Below are 18,986 nucleotides of genomic sequence, written 5' to 3' on the forward strand. Positions count from 1 at the left end.
GCTGTGGACTCCCAGAGACTACCTACAGCATTGGCTGTCCCACCCCAGGACAGACAGACAGCAGCAGCCACAGAAGCAGCTGTGGAAGGGGTTACTTCTGGTACTCAGGCCGGAAGGAGACACCTCTGAGAATCCTTCAGAAGTAGGATGCTCTGTGGGAATGGCTACAGGACTGTGTCAGGAACAAGATGCCCTGTGCGTGCTGTCACCTTGAGCTCAGGGGTGGACCTTGTGAGCTGATGGGGCATTTCCAAGTGAGGACGCCCCTAGTGACAGAGGCCTTGCTGTGCAAGGTGGCAAGGACGTTCAGCCCAAGTGAAGGTGCATCTATTGATCCTGTGTGTGTCTCTAGAGATAAGGAGCTTCTGTGGGATTCACAGCTGGGCTGAGGCCAGGCAGCGGGGAGATGAGAGACTCGTTGGCAGTGTACTGCAGAGAGTGGCGCGTTGGCAAACTTGATCAGAGCATTCTCATCCCAGCCGGCTGGTTCACTGGGTTCCTCTGGTGGCCACAGGTGTGCTGTGGGGAAGGAAGAAGGACGGGATGCAGATTGTCCTGTCACAAGAGACAGAGCACGTGCAGGAGGGAAGCCTCGAGTGTGCAGTGCGTGAGTCCCGGGGGCGCTCCTCAGGTAGCTCAGCACATGTGGACAAGGTGCACACAACATTGAACTGTGTGCAAAGTGGCGATGTCTTTCTCTTTCTGACTTTAGAAAACAATGAAACAAGTTGGAGATTGTGAAGAACTCTACAGCAGGAAGCTCCTCTAAGTTAGTACTAAGTAGAGTGGCCTTTAAACATCCCAGCCTCTGGGTGGTGTGGGGTACCTGCCGGTCCCACATTCTCCTCTCTGAGAACCAGGCTGTCCCCACTCTGCCTCTGCACCCGGGCCCTGCAGCCCTGCTCGTCCCCCTCACCTCAGGTGTGCAGAGCCAGGATGGGCATGGGACCTCGGGGCCCTGTCCACAGCTGCTCTGGAGCTGGAATCAGGTGACAGAGTGAGGCATGGCAGGCGAGTCCAGGAGCAGATGCAGGTCCCATGATGGAGGGGGAGCCCCAGGGCTTAGGAAAAGCAGAGGTGAGTGGGCAGAGAAGGGAAGGAACCAGAAGCACAGGGAGAGTCGCGGTCAGAGTGTGCGGCCTCAGACACACACGGACATCAGGCGAGCATAAGCACACATACACACACATGCACACACACGTGTGCAGGCCCCACCATGCCACGGGGGCAGGGAGGGCGCGGGAGCTTCTCCTGCTGGCTTGCCCACTCCTGCAGCCACCGTCCCTGGGCCGACACTCACCACCGGCATCCCAGTGTTGTGGGGGACCCATGCGTCTCCCAGCTCAACTCTGCCTCCCCCCGGTTCTCTCTTCAGGATGGTGTATGTGGGTTTGGGGTTTCACATTTAATGTGCCCCGACCAGAACATGGAGTCAAACAGGAAGCCTTTCTTTTCTTTGAAGTAAAGGACAGAGGTAATCACTGTGGCAGGCATGCTGTGGTTTGTATACTTATATACTTTGAGAAAGAAATAACAGACTTGTTTTGGGAAGGGCAGCCGTGAAGTTTGTCAAATGGCAGACAAGGAAATCTGAAGGGCAGGATTCCTGTCTTAGTGTTAATACGTGTAATGAGATCCTACATCTCATTGGCTCTAGTGGATGTGCTCCTTGATCCCAGATCCTCATTTCACTTCACCAACGCCCTGGAACCTCTGACTGGCCCGGGGACTACACACATGCTTTGGGGAGAAGGGGTTGATCCTTTTTATTGTTGTTCTGTGTGTGTGGTGCTGAGGATTGAACCCAGGGCCTTGTGCATGCAAGGCAAGCACTCTACCAACTGAGCTACATCCCCAGCCCAGGAGTTGATTTTTGATGCAGAGAACAAAAGTGATTTTTAAGTTCAATAGCATATCAGGAGGCTTTTCATTACTGTAACAAAATACCTGAGGCAATATAAAGGAAAAACAGTTTATCTTGGCTTCTGATTCTGGAAGACGAGATTCTGGAGGTGTCAATCCAAGATCAGGCAGCCCCATTGCTCTGGGCCTCTGTGGGAAGCAGCACATCACCGTGGGAACACACAGTGGAAAAAAACCCCTTCCGTCATAGAACTAAGAAGCAGAAAAAGACTGAGAGATGGGACTCCTACAGTCACCACCCTGTAGATCAAGACTTTAACACATGGACTCCCAGGGGACGCTTATCCATGTCATAACCAGCTCAGGTGTAAATCATTCCTGCAGAATGAGCTTGTTTTTGTCCTCAGACTAGTAGAGAATTCCAAGAGCTGGAACAAGCAGAATGAATGTGTAAATGTAGACCCTGTTGGAGCCAGGACCTGAGTCGGCGGCACCTCCTCTGCTACCAAGCCAACAGGGAGCCTGGTGACCATCCACCAACCTGCAGGAAGGGCTCCTCTGGGCTCCACGTGCACTTTGGATCCAGAACTGTGGGCAGTCTCCATTTCAATGCTACCCGCCCAGGGGGCTGGGAGCAGCCTGCCTCCCAGAAGGAGCCAGGTGGGGCCCCCAGGGCTACCAAGACAGAAGCCCCCCACTTCCCAGTCAGCTCTCTAGATACATTTTTGAAACTCTCCTTCACATTACTGGATTAAGTAGCTTCTTAGAGAATTTGTGAAAATTGAAACTCTGGGATAATTGTTGATTTTTTGATATGACTTAAACTGTTCAGGAATTTCACCTGATTTTTTTTCCTGACAAAAATTTTAAAAACTCTTTCTTTAATAATAAATTAAGATTTTAAAAAGAAAATAAAGTTAAGGAGTCTTGAAGGATATTTTTCTTTGCAGTCAACCAAAGATCAAGAAGACTATTTTTCTCCAGTTCTTCTATACGGCTTCCCTCATCTTCAGGGCCTGGTACCTGGCACATCAGTAGCAGATGCAAGATAAAATCTTTTTGGAATAATGAGAGGAGACACATTAATCCACATTTGGAAAGAATCCTAAAGAGGCCATCAGCATAAGCAAAAAATATTTATTTACTCCTTAGATATTTTTGCAGAAAATCCATTCTTCTGGCTTCATCTCAGCAGGTGATGGCAGAGGCCAGAGGGCCACACAGCACCACGGAGGGTGGGGAGGCGGAGGATGCACCTGGCCTCAGGCTGTCCCCAGAGCCCTGGAGAAGCCACTGGCTGGCGGGAGTGGAGCCTTCCTGGAGAGCAGCACCTTGCTGGCCGGGTCAGGACAGGCTGGGCCAGGGCAACAAGCAGCCATCGGAGCCCGGCGACTCTACAGGTATCCATTTCTCGCCCTTGTCATCCCCCAGTGCCACCACTAGGCCATCCCCTGGGAAGCCACCTCCCCTCTGCAGCCCACAGAGGACCTCCCAACTGCCCAGGCTGCAGCACCAGGGCCAGAGCAAGTGGACCGTTACATGGGTCAGTTCTCAGGGACACGTCTGAGAGTGGCCTCTCCAGCCTACACCCTGTGGGCACAGGCTCTCAGGAGGCCCACCTCCCTGGAGGCTGGGAGGCTGGGAGGACAGCCTAGCTCATGCCCAGGAGGAAGTGTGGAGAACAGGTGGCCCTATGGCTTCCGGGGAGTGGGGAGGTGGCACAAGGGGAACTAGCACCAACAAAGGCAAGTTCACACCGGGTCCCCAGGGCCTGCGGCTGGGTGTGGACAGTCCTGCTGGTCATCGGTGGCAAGTGGAAAGATGGTGGTAAGTCCAGAGCCAACCATGGCAGCACCAGCACACGTGCCCCTGAGTCAGCTGAGACACTCTTTTTGCATATGTCACGTCCATGATAAATGGGCATCCGAAGGGTCTCCAGAACAGGGCCAGCGGTCCTGTGTGTGTTGAAGCTCATGCCTCTGGAAGGGCACCAGCTTGAGCTCCTGCAGGGCACGGCCTCCTCCACAGCCCTCTCACCTACCAGAGGGGGAAGGGAGGGACAAAGGCCCTGGCTCTCTCTGCACAGTGGGATCCACAGCCAACTGTGGTGGTGGGGGGATGCTTCCCTCTCCTTCCCTCAAGGGAGGACCACCTACCTTGCAACCCACTGTCCATCGTCTTTGGAGTGGGGCCGAGGCCCTTGGACCAACGTCCTAGCCAAGAAGCCCAGTCCCTGGGGACACTCGTCTACTCATTGCCGGTGGCTGTCATAGCACCATAGCCACCCACTGCCCCCAGCCTCCAGCCTCCAAACCCCAGCCCAGGGCCTGCGGCCACTGCTGAATCTGCCGTTAGCTCTGGCGGGGGACTGTCTGGTTCCTCTGTCGTGGGTCTTCAGACTTACCAGATAACCAGCTCTGGGTGTCACCTCTACAGGTATGTCCAGCTGGGGGCAGGGGCAGCAAAGTCTGTAAATCAAAATATAACTCCGTTTGCTTTCGAGACTCCAGGAGCTGGAGGGCTTCCCCTGAGGGGCCCCAGAAGCTTCTTCCTCCCTTTTTTCAAGAAGTGGGCCCCTTTTCTCCAAGCTGACCAGCATGCTCAGTCCCTTGTCACTCAGAGGTGGCCCCTCAGCTCTGAGCCATGGCCAGCTGTCAGGTTGAAGCGGGTGGAGAAGGACATCAGCCAAACGCTGAGCAGGGAGACAGTGCAGGAATGTCATCCTGCTTCCCTGCCTCTGAATTCCATCTGATACACTTTCTTTTTTTTATAGAAAGGGGAGCAGGGGCAAAAGGCAGAAAGTCAGGGCAGGTGGCTCCAGACGGGTCCCAAAGCAGCCTTCTGTAATAGCCACTCTGCTGTGAAGGACACCAGCTCCTAGAGGAGGAGGACAGGGAGGTGGAAGTCCCGTCCTCTCTCTGCTGTGTCCCCTGGGTACTTGTTCAGCCTTCTGCAGATACACAGCTGGGTGAATACCCATCTAACGGCAGCCCATGCCCACCTTGGGGCTTGTGTGCTCTCCTGTCACCCGATTTGGGAGGCCAGCCCCTTTTCCCAGGCTCTCTCCCCCAGGTTGTCAGCCCGGTGCCCTGGCTTGTGTAAATGGTGAGCCACCGGCCAGTCAGACCTCCCTGAACACCTGTGAGTGAGGCAAGACGGCTTCCTGGAGAGCAGGTGGGACCAGGAGCCCGAGGTCCAGGACGCACCACCTGCACCTGTGCCTGCTGAGTTCTGGGCCTTCCCACCCCAGGCAGCAGCAGGGTCCACCTGGAAGGACTCAGGCCGGCTCTCATGGACTCCCCTGCCACTTCTTCCTGGCGACATCATAAGTGCTGGTGTTCAGGTGACTGGTGAGAGTGGAAGGCCAGCCAAGGCACCCTGCAGGATGCCCCCGAGCCAGCAGGGGGCCCCACTTCCTCATGAGAATGCTGGCTGCCACTTTAGGGGAAGAGGCGGTCACAGCAAAATGAATGTCAGTCCCTGGGCCTTTGGTCCCCAGTCCCTGCAGAGAGGGGCAGGTGAGGGCTGGCCAGAGCCACCTCTAAGGGTGACCGCAGGCAGGACGAGAAGAGCGCGGTGTCGTGCACTGCTGCGAGTGACCAGACATCTGGTTCAGTTTGCAAGGACGTTCGGGGACTGCGACAGCCCTGCCTCTACTTCCTGCTGAGACACATTGCTGGTCTGTCTCTGAGGCCCTCATTAGATGCCGAGCGGCCACTCCAAAGTCTCTTTCTCTTTTTACAGAACAGAGAACAACTGGAGACTCGTTTTCTAAAGAAGAAAGCTTGGTGTTGGAGGACGTCTCAAGCCCCTGAGAGGAGAAAGAGGCCGCGCAGAGCCGGGCCTCAGGCACCCTTCCCGCCACCCCTGTGGCTAGAGTGTCACATTCACTTCAGCTGGACCTAGCAGGCCTACGGGCCTTGCAGCTGAACTGACCCTGGGCTTCCAGGGAGACCCAGGAGGACTGAAGATCGCAGTTCTACTGGAGACTCAGGGAGCGTTGTCCACCTGTGAGTGGCAGATCACCCAGGAGTGGCTCTCAGGATCCCAGCAGGTGCTTCCTCCTTGTAAACTGTTCCAGGAGGAAGAAGACGAAATAACACCCAGAATAACCTCCTGTGGGGCTTTTTGAGTACAGAGCACCTGTGGCCGGGGGCCGGGGGCCAGGGGGGCCAGGGGGGCTAGGGCATGTTCTCTGCTCTCTGTTTTTTTTTTTTTTTTTTCCAGAACACTTTACTTTTTGGCACTGGGGAGTTGAACCCAAGGGTGCTCTACCACTGAGCTATACCTCCAGCCTTTTAAAAAATTTTTTACAGGGTCCCATTAAGTTGCCCGATTCGACCTTAAACTTGCGATCCTCCTGCCTCAGCCTCTGGAGTCCCTGGGAGGACTGGCGTGCAACGTTGCACCTGGCATGAGCCGTTTCTTGAGCTCAAGAGATTGAGCAGAAGGAAGGGTCTGTTTCAAGCTCAGCCGTTGGCCTTTGGTCAGCTGCAGGTCAATTTCATAGGTGTTTCAGGGGAAAGTGACCTGGGTCATGTGTTGTCACAGTGAAGGACCATGGTGACACAGTGGTAGCATGGTAATCCCGGGGTAAATCTGCTTCACAGTCAGGCCTTAGTGCTGCTTAGATGCTACTGGGCCCGTCGTTTTGCATCCTGTTTGTCAACAGAAGTCACTTTTCCTCATTCTTCCTTTGGTGGTCCCAGCATTTATGTCCATTGAAAATGCTGCTGTGGGTGTGGGCAGGGCCCAGCACCGGGGGGACATTGCTCGAGTCACTGTTTCTCCTTTTTTGTCTTTTTGAGGTTTATCGATTCTGGCGTGGTTCATAAGACTGTGCTTTAAGCAAACTTAAAAAAAAAAAAAGTGCCTTGGTACATTTTGGAGCTGTTCATTTGATGCACTTTCATTTTAGGAAGGCAGTCGCAGCTCTGCTTTCTGGTATCTGGGGCAACAAAGATGTGACTGTATCAGAAATAGGATTTGTTTTTATGAAAATATATCCCTCGTGCCTGTTGATGGCTCGCTGATGGAACCAGCGACCTGCGCTTCTGCCAGTCCTCTCCCCGGCCTTGGCCCAGCTGGGTCAAGCACCTTTCCCCTCACCCGGGAAACACATGCCACCCCTTCCTCTGCTTCCCTCACCTCCCACCCGCATCCGCAGCGCAGTGTGTAAACACCACCATGAGGGGTCTGCTGCTTTATGTTGTCAAAGGAGGGATTGTTGTCACAATCGACGGTCTCTAAAAGTGACCAAAGCAAGTCCACTTCCTTACCTGGGAAAACCACAGAGATTGTGGCTTTTCAGTACATCAAATCCGCGGCGACGTTGGTTGTCCCTGTATCTTTGGATTTTGCAAAAGGAAACTGGAATCCGGCGAGTCGTATTAGGAGCCCGTTGAGAAAGTGAACCAAGCAGCAGGTGAAAACCACCCAGAAGGAGGTGGTGTAGCTCTCCCGCTGTGTTCTGTAGGCGTATGTCCCTTCGGCATAATTTGCAATTTTTTCAGAGAGGTGGTGGATTTTCACTTCAGAGGCAAATAAGATCATGACGAGACAGCCACAGGAGCCTGCGACAGAAGGGACAGACACACGTTGGACAGAGAGCCCCTGCATGCAGGGGACAGAGAAGAGGGTCAATGAGCCAAGCAGGGACACTTTCCACCATCATCCTCACCCTCTTCCTTCCACAAGCATCTGGATCATTGCAAATCTGAGATCAGCAGCCTGATCCTCTAGCCCACAGGTGGTGGTGCTGGTGACAGGCCCGGGCTTCCCCTTTGAAGGGTTACCATGACCCCTCCAGCTCCAAACTGGCCACAGCAGCCAGAGGAGCACCTGCCTGTCACTTCCCTGTCACTCATTGGTAGCTGTGGGTGAGATTCGGTTGGCAGGGCACATCTTCTTTTGTTTGTTGCTGGATTCCAGGTTTTATCTGGGCTCATGGCTGTCTTGAATTAAAATCTTATGTGGTTGAGATGAGGGTGACTGAGATGTAGGGCTGGAAAGTTTTCTTGAAGCGTAAGATATAAGGGACCTACTCTGTCTTCCCCACTTGCTCTTCCCTGTAATTGAAATATGGACTCAACAGTTGGAGCACCAGCAGACATTTTGGACCAGGTGGCCTCAGAATGGAAAAACAAGAAAGGAAGAATATGGACCCCAGACATCTAAAGCTACCAGATCACCCCTGACCTTAACCTCTAGGCTTCCATGTGGGAGGAAAATAAACATTAATGTCGTTTAGTTCATTGTTATTATCTCCCTGTCACTCATTGGTAGCCTAATCCAACCTCAATGCAAGTGTGGTCTGGGTAAGATCTCTGTAGGGTGGGGTGTCCCACACTGTGTAGAGCCTGGAAACCTGGAGGGGTGGTCTCCCCTGAGTGGGAAGGACAGGAGACCCTCGATGGCTGGTCTTCTCCAGGGGCAGAAGCAGGTGGGAGCAGGGTGGATGGCCAGGCCCACAGGGCTTCCACGGGTACTGCTGTACCCCGGGTTGCCAGGAAGAGAGTGCAGACTATAGGACACTGGCCGAGATGGGTTTCTGACTCAGGTTAAGCCAACTTTCATTTACTGTGTAAAGTGGGCAATTTGAACCCCGAGTGTCAGTTTCCTGGTCCATTCCAGGTGGTTAGCACAGTGCGCGTGACTGGCGTGTGGCCCTGGGGCAGGAGTGCTCACCATGACCCCTCACCCACCCCGCCCACTCCAGGAGCACGTGAGTCTGCCAAGGTGGACTCCCACTGTGTACCCAGTGCCTTGGGCCCCAGGTACCCTGCCCTTCAGCTCACATTCTGTGAGAAAGGCAGACGCTTTGCCTTTTTCAACTACAGCTGATGCCACCACCCTGGGAGCAGGGCGTGTGGCTGCAGCTCCCAACCGTTAATTCACTCATTCATTTCTTCCATCACAGGCCAAGGTCAGGAGGGTGGTGGAGACTTAGAACATTCAAGAAGAGACTCGTGGTTTCTGTGCTTGCAGAAGATGATTGTCAAGGGCAGCTATGGTGTCCCCAGAGCTCAGCTGCAAGGTCTGGAGGAGAAAGCCTGGGCCGTGCCCTTAGCTTAATCAGAGAGTCAATCCTGGTACGAAGGCAGGTGGGTGTGGCTGGAGGAAGCGGCTCACGGGGCACCTGGCTGCAGGGCCCATATTTGTATCCAGCAAGCGGAGACCCCTCTCTGCTGCCTGGTCACTATGGGTCACTCTGCTATACTCTCCTACCATAATGTTCAGCCTCCCCCTCGAGCCCAGGGAATGGAGCCAGCCACTTGTGGACCAAGACCTCTGAAACCAGAAGCCCTAAATAATCTTTTCCTCCTCTACAATTCTGGTCGGGTCTTTCAGTCGCAGCAGTGAAAAAGTTGACCAAAAAACAGTGGCCAAGCCAGGAACGCAAAACACCTGGAAAACTAGCCACACGGTATGGTGCAGGGGTTGGTGCCATTACCAAGAGGCGGGCGGCACCAGCACTAGCACCAGGGTGCTGCCTGAGAGGTGACCAGAAGGAGCCACAGGAGTTGGCCTTGCAGAGAGAGATGGCCCCATGGAGGACAGGGCAGGGCAGGGCAGGGCAGGGCAGGACAGGGCAGGCACAGTAGTGCTCATGCCAGGGTTGGCCCCATGTCTTTCCTCAAGGTCAGGGTTGTGTGAGGATGGACAGAAAAGCTGATCTTACTTTCTTTTTCCTTAGGGTTCCATCTGGGACCGCATCTGGGACCGGTGCATCAACTTGGTCACCGCCCTGCAAGACCCCAGCAGTCAAATGATGCGATGTCCTTAAAACCTCCCTTTTCCTCAGTAAGATTTATCAGCCTAACTATTTTTGTATTCCAGGCTTCAAACCAAAGCTCTCCCTTGCAGAACCATACTCTTCCTTTATTGTCAGATCCCAACAGAAAGGCCACCGCGGTGTGCTCTCTTTATCTTTTATTTGAAAATTGTGGTGAAAAGCCGCTGCTTTTACCCTAAGAGCTCCCTTTGTCTGCAGAGATGGGGATTTCAGACGCAGCCAGCACTGTTTCCCTAGTGTCTGAAAGGGAAATTCAGGCTCAGTTTCCTTTTCACGTTGTTAAATATTTTAAAGGTTCTACTTTGTTAAGGAGACAGCGTTGTGAGCCTGCATTTCAAAGTCCTCAGGTGGAAGTCACTGGTCACGTCTGGGACTCAGAGCCTTTGGCTGTGACCGGCCTGTGAGGTGAGGAGGCCCAAGACGGAGCACTGGTCCAGGAGATCCGAGATGGGCTAGGACTCCGCTCTGGACCCGGGTCGACCCTGAGGTCACTCTTGTCAGAGGAGGGCAAGCAGGGCAGGCCTCTGACGCCCTGTCCATGACTGCCCAGAGACCCGAGGGAAAGCGAGCTCCGTGCAGATTTGGGATATTTTCCCTCTTCTCTGTCCACTCCATAAAAGGGCCATGGGATCAAGGAAAACTGTGACTTGCAGATGAAAAGATGCACATGGAGGCTCTGAGTGCCCGCTGCAGGGGACATGGGCGGTGGGTGACGGCGAGAACAGGGCTTCGCACATTTCCAGCCCTCAGACTCGGCAAGAGGGCTCCTGCGTGGGTCCCACACTCGGGGGGCTGCTCTGCTCCTCCGCTAGAGAGGTCTCCCCTGCCCCCACAGGGTGAGAACTCCTCCAGGTCGGTAGGACATGGCCCTCTGGAGAGCTTGAGCTGCACAGACCACGCTCCTGGGACCCTGGGCTCGGTTCCCCCAGAGCCCCGAGCCCATTCCAGGGCTGGCATGGAGCCTCCCCTGGGTCAAGCCCTCCCTCCCGAGGGCAGGGGAAGGTGCTGCACTTGGCTAAGGACTCAGGTGACCAAGGAGTCGCTGTTGGAAGGGAGTGAGTGCCTGGGGCTTGGCTGAGCCGTGGAATGTCCGCACATGGGCTCCAGGCCCTTCACCTGGACAGGCCAGGCAGGGGTGAGCGTGGACAGTGCCGAGGCCGGCTCAGCTCAGCATTCCCAGGCTCGAGAATTCCTTGCATCTAGCCTTCCGTCTCCTTCTGGAGGGGTGTTTCTCAAGGTAGAAGGAGAGAGAACCCTTTACAGTTGGTTAGCTTGAAACCTTTAAAAGCTTAGACACTCGGGACGTGGGTCTTCTTTTGCACTGTTTCCTGCAGCCTCTCGAATGTCAGGACTGGCCTGTGCTTCTCTCCCTTCCCTTGTTATCTGTGTATGTCAGGAGCCCGACTCAGCTTCCCAAACCAGCACTTTGGGAAGGCTACTGGGCCTTGCTTCAGCTAGAGCTGGGAGCAGACCAGGTTACAAGGCCACGTACACTGCCCAGAGTCGCACCCAACGACCCGCAGCGTTTCCCCATCCTCTGGTTTCTCCACCATCTGGCTGGTGCTTGTAGCTGGTCCTCCCAGCCCCCTCGAATGGCGCTGATTACTGAGTTAATTCCTGACTAATGGGACTGCTGAGTCACAGGGCTGTCACACTGTGAGTGCCCAGGCAATTACCAAACACTGGAGGTCTGCTAGGCACTGCACCCGGAAGGCCCCTGGCAGCTGCCTGGGTCCATGGTACCGGGCGCCTGCCCTTGCAGCCCTTGCACACGGGTACTGGGTCCCAACAGTGAGACAGCTGCTCCTTGATCCCTGAGTGTGACTGGGCTTTCTGGGTGGGGACAGTCTGCCAGGCTCACTGGGGTCCTGGGATGCTGTGGCCCAGGCCCTCTGGGGGCCTCTGAGATTCTATCCTATCATCACTAAACTCATATTTGGAAAATCATTAGCATTCCAATTCCTCTTAAAGTCATGACCAATATTTCCAGAGTGAGAAGACGTCACCTTTCAACTCTGACAGATGACAGACTAAGAGGCATTCCATTTCCAAGACAATGTGGTAAGCTGATCATCGGCTTCTTTAAGGACCCCCAAGAGATGACAGAAAGGGTACAGCTCTGCAGGTATAAGTGCTGATTTTCTGGAAAATTACACAATCTCTCTAGAAAGCCTGTAATCATAGGTGAGCAGGGTGAAGTAGCCTTCCCAGGGGAAGAGGGTCCAGCTCCGCCTGCCTTCAGAGAGCATTGGTCCATCCAGAAAGGGCAGGTAGTGGCGGGCAGTTAGGCCAGTCAGTACTGACCAGGAGGCGAGTGCTTTGGCCACGTACTTCCACAGTACAGAGCGGGGAGAGGAGGAGCCTCGCTGAGGGGCACTCTTCCTCCTGGTCCCCTGCTCTAGACTGTCCAAGAGCCCACACTGACCTAAAATTTCTGAAAGCCTTGTTAAGGAGAAGGGCAACAAACAAAGAAGAAATGGTTTCAAATCTCCATCTAATTTGAATGGATTTTTAGAAAAGAAGAATGTCCATTGTTCCCAGGAGCAGGGCAGTGTCAAAGGTTTCTTTGGAGGATGCAGTGAAGACCTGGGGTGGACTCCTAGTGACACAAAGGGGAAGGCAGCTTTTGGAACAGGGCAAGCCTCTCGCAACCATGGCAGGCAGAGACCGGGCATCTCCTTGCACAAGATCGTGGCTGGGCCCTGGGCAAAGCCAGGCAAACCCGGCACTGCCATTGCAGCTCAGCCTGAGTGACTGGAACCACAGTGCTCTCTTGACACTGCAGCTTCACAGCGGCCACGGGTGTGGAAGGGAACTCCTTGCCCTGGCTCATGGCTGACATTACCCCTCCATTCCTTCTGAGCCTCTTTTCAAAGGTCTGTGCTGCGACAGGTAGGACACTCTCGTTGCTGGCTTTTCCGTGCCTGGACATCCCTGACCATCCCTCTCAGACTCCTGAACAACAGCTCCTTCCTAAGGACTGAAGTGGAAGTAAGATGTAGGCTTTTCCCACTACCAATTGCAGGACAATGTCCCTTGGGTGAGTTGGGCACACCACAGAGGACAGGGTATGGTGGATTCTGAAACTGACACAGGATAGGAACATCCGTCTGTTTTGGGACTGTTTTTCATTTTCCTGTCTTTGTGCTACGTATATGACTGTGCCATAGCTGTACTGACCAAAATCAGGCCGTACCAAGGGCACCCCCTCTAAAGACAGGCAGCAATTTTATGGGTTTGCCTTGCTTGATAGAACTCATAACAGGAGGCCAGAATTTGTCCAGATTTTCGTGGTTTTCACTGTCCCCCGAAGGCCTGAGCCATCTCACGCCATCCTTGGAGAATATTCATTGAACTACCATGTTCTGCCACCAACCCATGGAAGACTCCCCACTGCAGGTCCAGCCGAGACTTTGACACCAACCAACTGGGGAAGCTTTGAGGAGGTGCAGACAAAGGCACACACTCAGTCCACGCCCCATGCTGCTTTCCCCAGCCGCCCACCCTGTCTACTCTCAAAGGTGACCACCTTTGACCAAACCCACTGGTGACCAGTACTTCTGAACCACATCCCTCTGGCTCTGCCCAGGCCGTTCTGCTAGAGGGTCACCCTCCCTATGTGGCGGCACCCGTTCCCACCGCTCCACATGACATCTACCTCCCGACAACGCCTGGTTTTTGTCTTTCATCTTGACCTCTTCTCTGGGCTCTGGACTCAGAGCTGAACGTCTTCTCGACAGCTGCCCTTGGCCATCTCACGGCATCTCAGGCTCTGCACGTCCCAGGGAGAACATCTGATTTCTATTGAAGCTCATGTCTCTGCACTGTGCTTATGCTGAGCCTGTTCCTCCCTTGTCCCATCCATCCTGGTCAGTGCCACCACTATCTACTGAGCCAGCTACCTGAAAACTCTTTTAGGTCCACTTTCAGGATGTTTTTAGAATCCCTTCATCTTTCTCCATTTCTGACACAGTAGCATCAGCTTCTACCAGACATTGTTTGAAGAGACAAGTCACCTATCACATATCTTCGTCATGCCTCAGGATGTCAGGGCCCTGTCCAGCAGGGAAGTGGACATCTGAAGGCATGGTCCTAGCGTGACTTTGGCACAAAGAAAGGGGGAGCTTAGGGAACATGGGGGCGGGGAGAGTGGGAGGAGGAAGAGAGAAGGCAACAGCTTTCTTCTGCTGGCTGAGCAAGGCCACCTGGGCCATCCTGATGAGACAAAGAGGGAGTGCTACAGTCTAGAAGTGAGGTGTCCCCAAAGCTCCCATGTGGGCATGCAGGAAGCTTAGAGTGGAATGACTGGCTCTGAAGCCTTAACCTCATGAGTGCATTTATCCTCTATAGGGATCACCTGGGTGGTGACTATAGGCAGGTAGGATGTGGCTGGAGGAGGTGGGTCCTGGGGGTGACTCGGTGGCATCTATTTTGTTCTTGGTGAGCAGAGCTCTCTCTCTCTCTTGCTTCCTGACCTGCTTTTCTCCACCACACCCTTTGGCCATGATGTTGGCCTTTCTCTGGGGCCCAAAGCCATGCGGTCGGCTGGCCATGGACTGAGATTTCTGAAACCATGAACCCCAAATAATCTTTTCCTCCTCCAAAATTGTTCTTGTCAGGTCTTTTGGTCACAACAACAAAAAACACTGATGAAAGCAAGGAGGAAGCCCCATTGAACACAGCCGTATTCACACCTCAGATAAGGCCCCTAATGTCCTGGCCTGCAGGGTGTGACCGTCCACTCACAACTGGAGGTCAGGTGAGTGCTGTGAAGTTCCGCCCTTCTGCAGTGAGGTGTGAAGCTGGGACGTGTGACATCATGACTTCAGGTGAACACTTCTCAGCACCGGGCTTCTGGGGGCCGTATATGGACTTAAGGGGAAGGAGGTGCTCTGTGCTCCAGGAGTCACAAGCCGTTGGTCCACCTGACCCTCAGGCACATTTGGTGGCCATGCACAGTCTTTCCAAACGTACTGGAAACTTCGGTATTTAGAAATAAGTTGGGAAGGCTGGAAGAGCCCTGCAGCCTGAAACCCCAGGCTTCACCCTCGGCAGGTAGCAGAGCTGAGACGGCTCCTCCCTCTGGGCTCTCCTGTCTCCCACCGTGACTCCCACTCCTACTGAGCACCTGCTTTGCCTTTCCAGCTCCAGATGATGAGACATGGTGAGCACAGGGCTGGTGGTTCCCGCCTGCACCCCTGCACCCAGTTCTCCTGGCATCAGACTTTGCCAAAAGCAAAGACCTAAAATTGTGCATCTCCAAGGCATCTTGCTGCTCAGTGCTGCTAGTCAGTTCTGATCAACCACCAGAACTGTCCAGTAGCCTGTCTCCCAGGGGCGGTCGGGCGGTTCACCCAGATGCTGGAGCGCTGCGTGGCTGTGCCGTGGACAAGCTGTGGCCTCTCTGCTTCAGCCGGCTTGGCTCTGCTCTTCTCTGGACACCAGATCCGCCCTCCCCAGACCAGTCCCACCTGTCAGCTGCTTCCAGTTAGACTCTGAGTGACATGAGCACCAGGGAGAGGGGAGACGGAGAGGAAAGGAGAGCCCCCTCCATCTGCTCACAGTTCTGCATGGTGCCCCAGTAACAGGACCATCCCTGGCCTCCAACCCTGGGGAGTAGCCCAATGCTCCCACCTGGATTTGCCTCCTGGCCACACCTGGGGTCCGCGCCTCTTCTGCCCTGGCTGCAAACCCTGGATGTCCTTGGAGAGACGGCATCACGTTCCTGGTCCCACTGCCTCTGGGACCTGCTCTGCTAGTTTCATCCCATCTGAATTCTGTTCTCTAACCTGCACTGTCTAGTGGCTCAGGGAACCTCTCCTTCTGGACTTAGCTTTTCAAGTCAACAAACGTCAAATTGTTCTCTGTGAGAGCTTCATGCTGGGGGCGTCTGCCATAGACAGAAAGATGAGCAGGCCTTAGACTCTGCCCTCATCGGGAAATCACCAACTGTACCTCTTCACACTGCTCTGTGCTTGTGACAGACATGAGAAACCTGTGCAGACTCCCCCTGGAGAGACCCTGCTTTGAATAGGTGAATATGAATGGGTGAGGCTAAAGGGTGACACTGCACGCTAAGGTGAACCTGGCATCAGACTTTGCCAAAAGCAAAGACCTAAAATTGTGCATCTCCAAGGCATCTTGCTGCTCAGTGCTGGGGACTGCAGAGCTTGGCCTCCTAGAGGGGACCCATGCAGGTCTGTGGCTGGGGTTGCACCCTGGGCAAAGGGAGTAGCGTCAGGATGAGCAGGGGCCTCGTGCCCGCCGACTAGTGACTGGCAGTCAAGGGCAACCTCAGGGAGGAAGGACCCGCCCACCAGGGATTGTTGGCTGGTGTGAGTGGTCATCGCTGTATGACATCAGCAATGAAATTAGTTCCTTCTGGAGAATATGGTCAAGTGCTGAACGGTTTTGCAAGTTTAGACTGGGGTAAAATCAGAGCTCTCCTGTGGAAGAATAGCCACATATGAACTAGGTATCTTATTTCCGTTTTCTCATCTCCTTCTCCTTCTCACTAATATGCCGTAAGCATGCTGTGGCTCGGCCTGCACCTTCTATTCACCAGCTCTGGAGATGTAGTAGCACATGTTTATCAGGGAGCGAATTTCGGGGTCTGGAGTTCTTCCCTGCCCAGGTGCCCCTGACATCAGGCTGTGGTAACGCATGTGCGGGGAGACACCAGCCCCTTACCCTTTTGGATGGCATTTATTCATTCTTCTGATTTTGAATAAATAAAAGCACATCATGGAATAGTTAGAAATAGTGACAACTGTGAGCAAAAATAAAAACCACACCAATCAATTAGACTGTCCCCTCCCACCCGGGCATACACAAGGAGGCCCCATGAACATAGCGAGAGATAGGCAATACACACAGACATATATGAAGTTCAGTGTGCATTTTTTTATATGTTCATCTCTCAATTATATATACACAGTCAAACTGGGCTTACAATGTTTATATGTTTATAAAATCTTTCTTTTTTTTTTTTTACTTAACATTTAAAATGACTTTATTTTATTTATTTATTTTCATGTGGAGCTGAGGATGGAACCGGTGCCTGGTATGTGTGAGGCAACGCTCCACCATTGAGCCCCAGCCCAGCCCTTACTTAACATTTTAATACTAGCATTTATTCTCTTGATCATATCTTCAAACTTATGATGACGGCATCACAGTCATTCATACAGACTTCTGCAATGTCTCCACTGAACTCCACAGTGTTGGACAATGTTTTAGTTGACCTTTTGTGAACAGAACACCCAAGAAGAACAGCGCTGGGGCTCAGGTTTCCAGGTCTCCATCCACTGCTCTGGGCCTGCATGAGGCAGAGCGTCTGGTGGCAGGGCCCAGGGAGGACAGCTGCCAGCTCCTGGAGGGTCAGGAAGTAGAGGTGGGGGAAGGGGCCGGAGGGAAGATTCCCCCTCAGGCCTCAGGGACCCTCCCTCCTCCAGCCCTGCCTACAGTTACTGCCCAATCTGCCCTTCAAATCAGGATGGACCAATTAGGTCACAGTCTTATCCTCTAATTATTTTGCTTCTGAATAGTCAGGCATTAACAGGAGACTGAGGGATGCCTCATAGCCGACCATAACACATGCTTCTACCACATTTGCTGTCATGGATCACACGACAGTGAACATCCACATGTATATAACTTTATACCTTTTGACACATTGAAAAGCATATTTGCATTTGGAGGTAGGATTTTTTACTTACCTGAAATGAAACTCAGAAGATACAACCCAAGGGGCCCATGCAGGGTCTCAAAGGGTTTGCCAAAAGCATTGTACATGAAGAGGGCAGTCCCCGCCATGGTCACAACCGTCAGGATCGTGGAGAAGAGAATGACATTGACATGGATGCTCACTGGGATGGCTTTGAGCAAGTCTGGGAAAACTGAAGGCAAACCAAGAATTAGAATTCCATGATTGGTATTCTGCAAGTGTAAGCTTAGAAGTTAAATCCCTTTCCAGGTGCGGTGGCACACGCCTGTCATCCTGGTACCTTGGGAGGCTGAGGCAGGAGGATCGCGAGCTCGAAGCCAGCCTCAGCAAAAGTGAGGTGCTAAGCAGCTCAGTGAGACCCTGTCTCTACATAAAATACAAAATAGGGCTGGGGATGTTACTCAATGGTTAGTGCCCTGAGGTTCAATCCCTGGTACAAAAAATGATAATAATAATAATTAAATTAAATCCCTCTTCTTTTTTATAAATTTTTTGAGCATTTCTAATATCACTAAAATCTTGTTAATGAGTATGTTCTTACTAATTTATGAGGAGTTTACAAGAAGATTTAAAGACAGCACCATTGTATTGAATTCACCTGTAAAAACTGGCAAAGGGGAGATTTGAGGGAGTCTTTTTTTCTGTGCTTGGTCATATGTAATTGCTTAAAGAAATTAAGTGCTGGCTTTATAAATCAAAACCATATCGTTTGATGACCAAACTTTTAATGACATTCCTTAGTAATAATTTTTTAAAATCTCCCTTAACTTGTAATGACATTTTATGTTTGAGGATATTTGGGGGAATTCAAATTATCAGGAGGTTTTTATATTTTCTTTGTTATGAAAAAATTAAAAAATTGGTTCCTAGTTCACACCAAGATTAAAGAATGGGGTATTTTCAGTCACTTCAATATTTTGATGTAGCACAAAGCTGTGGGAAAATAATTTCTGGTGCTACAAGAAATATTTTCCATTTAGAAACCACGCCAAATCTATTTCTAGACTTTGTGTTCAGGGCAAGTTTTTCTTGTCTGCAGAGGAAATGAAATATCTTATAAATGTACGACTTCCTTTATCGGGTGAGGGATCAGTATGCTTGCCATCAGCAAAACTGGCAGATAATCTGGGGAAGGTCAGTTTATTTTGGTTTTACAACCATTCATTAAATGGTTAATTTATTGAGCACCTACTAAATGCCAGGCACTGTTCTAGGTCTTGGAAGTGGAGGCTTAGAACAAGATAGACAAGGTCCCTGTTGTCTCACAGAGCTTATTACCTAGTGAGAGTTAGCAAGCAAACAAATGTGCAGGTGATATCTATAGAGCATGAAAATGCATACACAGCAAATTCACTTCCAGGAGTCTATCCTATGAACATTTTTGCATGTGAATCCAATGAAGTATTACAAAGGTAATCATTGCAGCATTTTTTGTAATAACAAAATTTTGGAAATACTTCACGTGACCAGCAAAGGATTCTTAGTCCGTCACCATGAGTGAAGCACATCCGTAAGAACAGATTGGGATTATCATCAAAATGTGGTGTTAGACGGAAAAACAGACCAAACAAATAAAAGAAAATGTACATCACTCCGCCATTT

At 52.2% G+C, this 18,986-nt stretch overlaps 1 protein-coding gene across 1 annotated transcript in view; it reads right to left on the bottom strand.

Annotated features, from left to right (window-relative positions):
- Positions 1 to 7,170: 7,170 nt before the first annotated feature.
- Positions 7,171 to 18,986, bottom strand: part of Clrn1 (clarin 1) — a 31,032-nt gene continuing 19,216 nt past the window's right edge. Inside the window, exons 2-3 of the mRNA XM_027933554.2 lie at positions 17,377 to 17,556; positions 7,171 to 7,436 (exon numbers count right to left, since the gene is read on the bottom strand). Of these exons, the coding sequence (XP_027789355.1) occupies positions 7,171 to 7,436; positions 17,377 to 17,556 (446 nt within the window). The remainder of the gene's footprint in view (positions 7,437 to 17,376; positions 17,557 to 18,986) is intronic.

Source organism: Marmota flaviventris, chromosome 8, assembly GCF_047511675.1.
Source record: "Marmota flaviventris isolate mMarFla1 chromosome 8, mMarFla1.hap1, whole genome shotgun sequence".
NCBI lineage: Eukaryota > Metazoa > Chordata > Mammalia > Rodentia > Sciuridae > Marmota > Marmota flaviventris.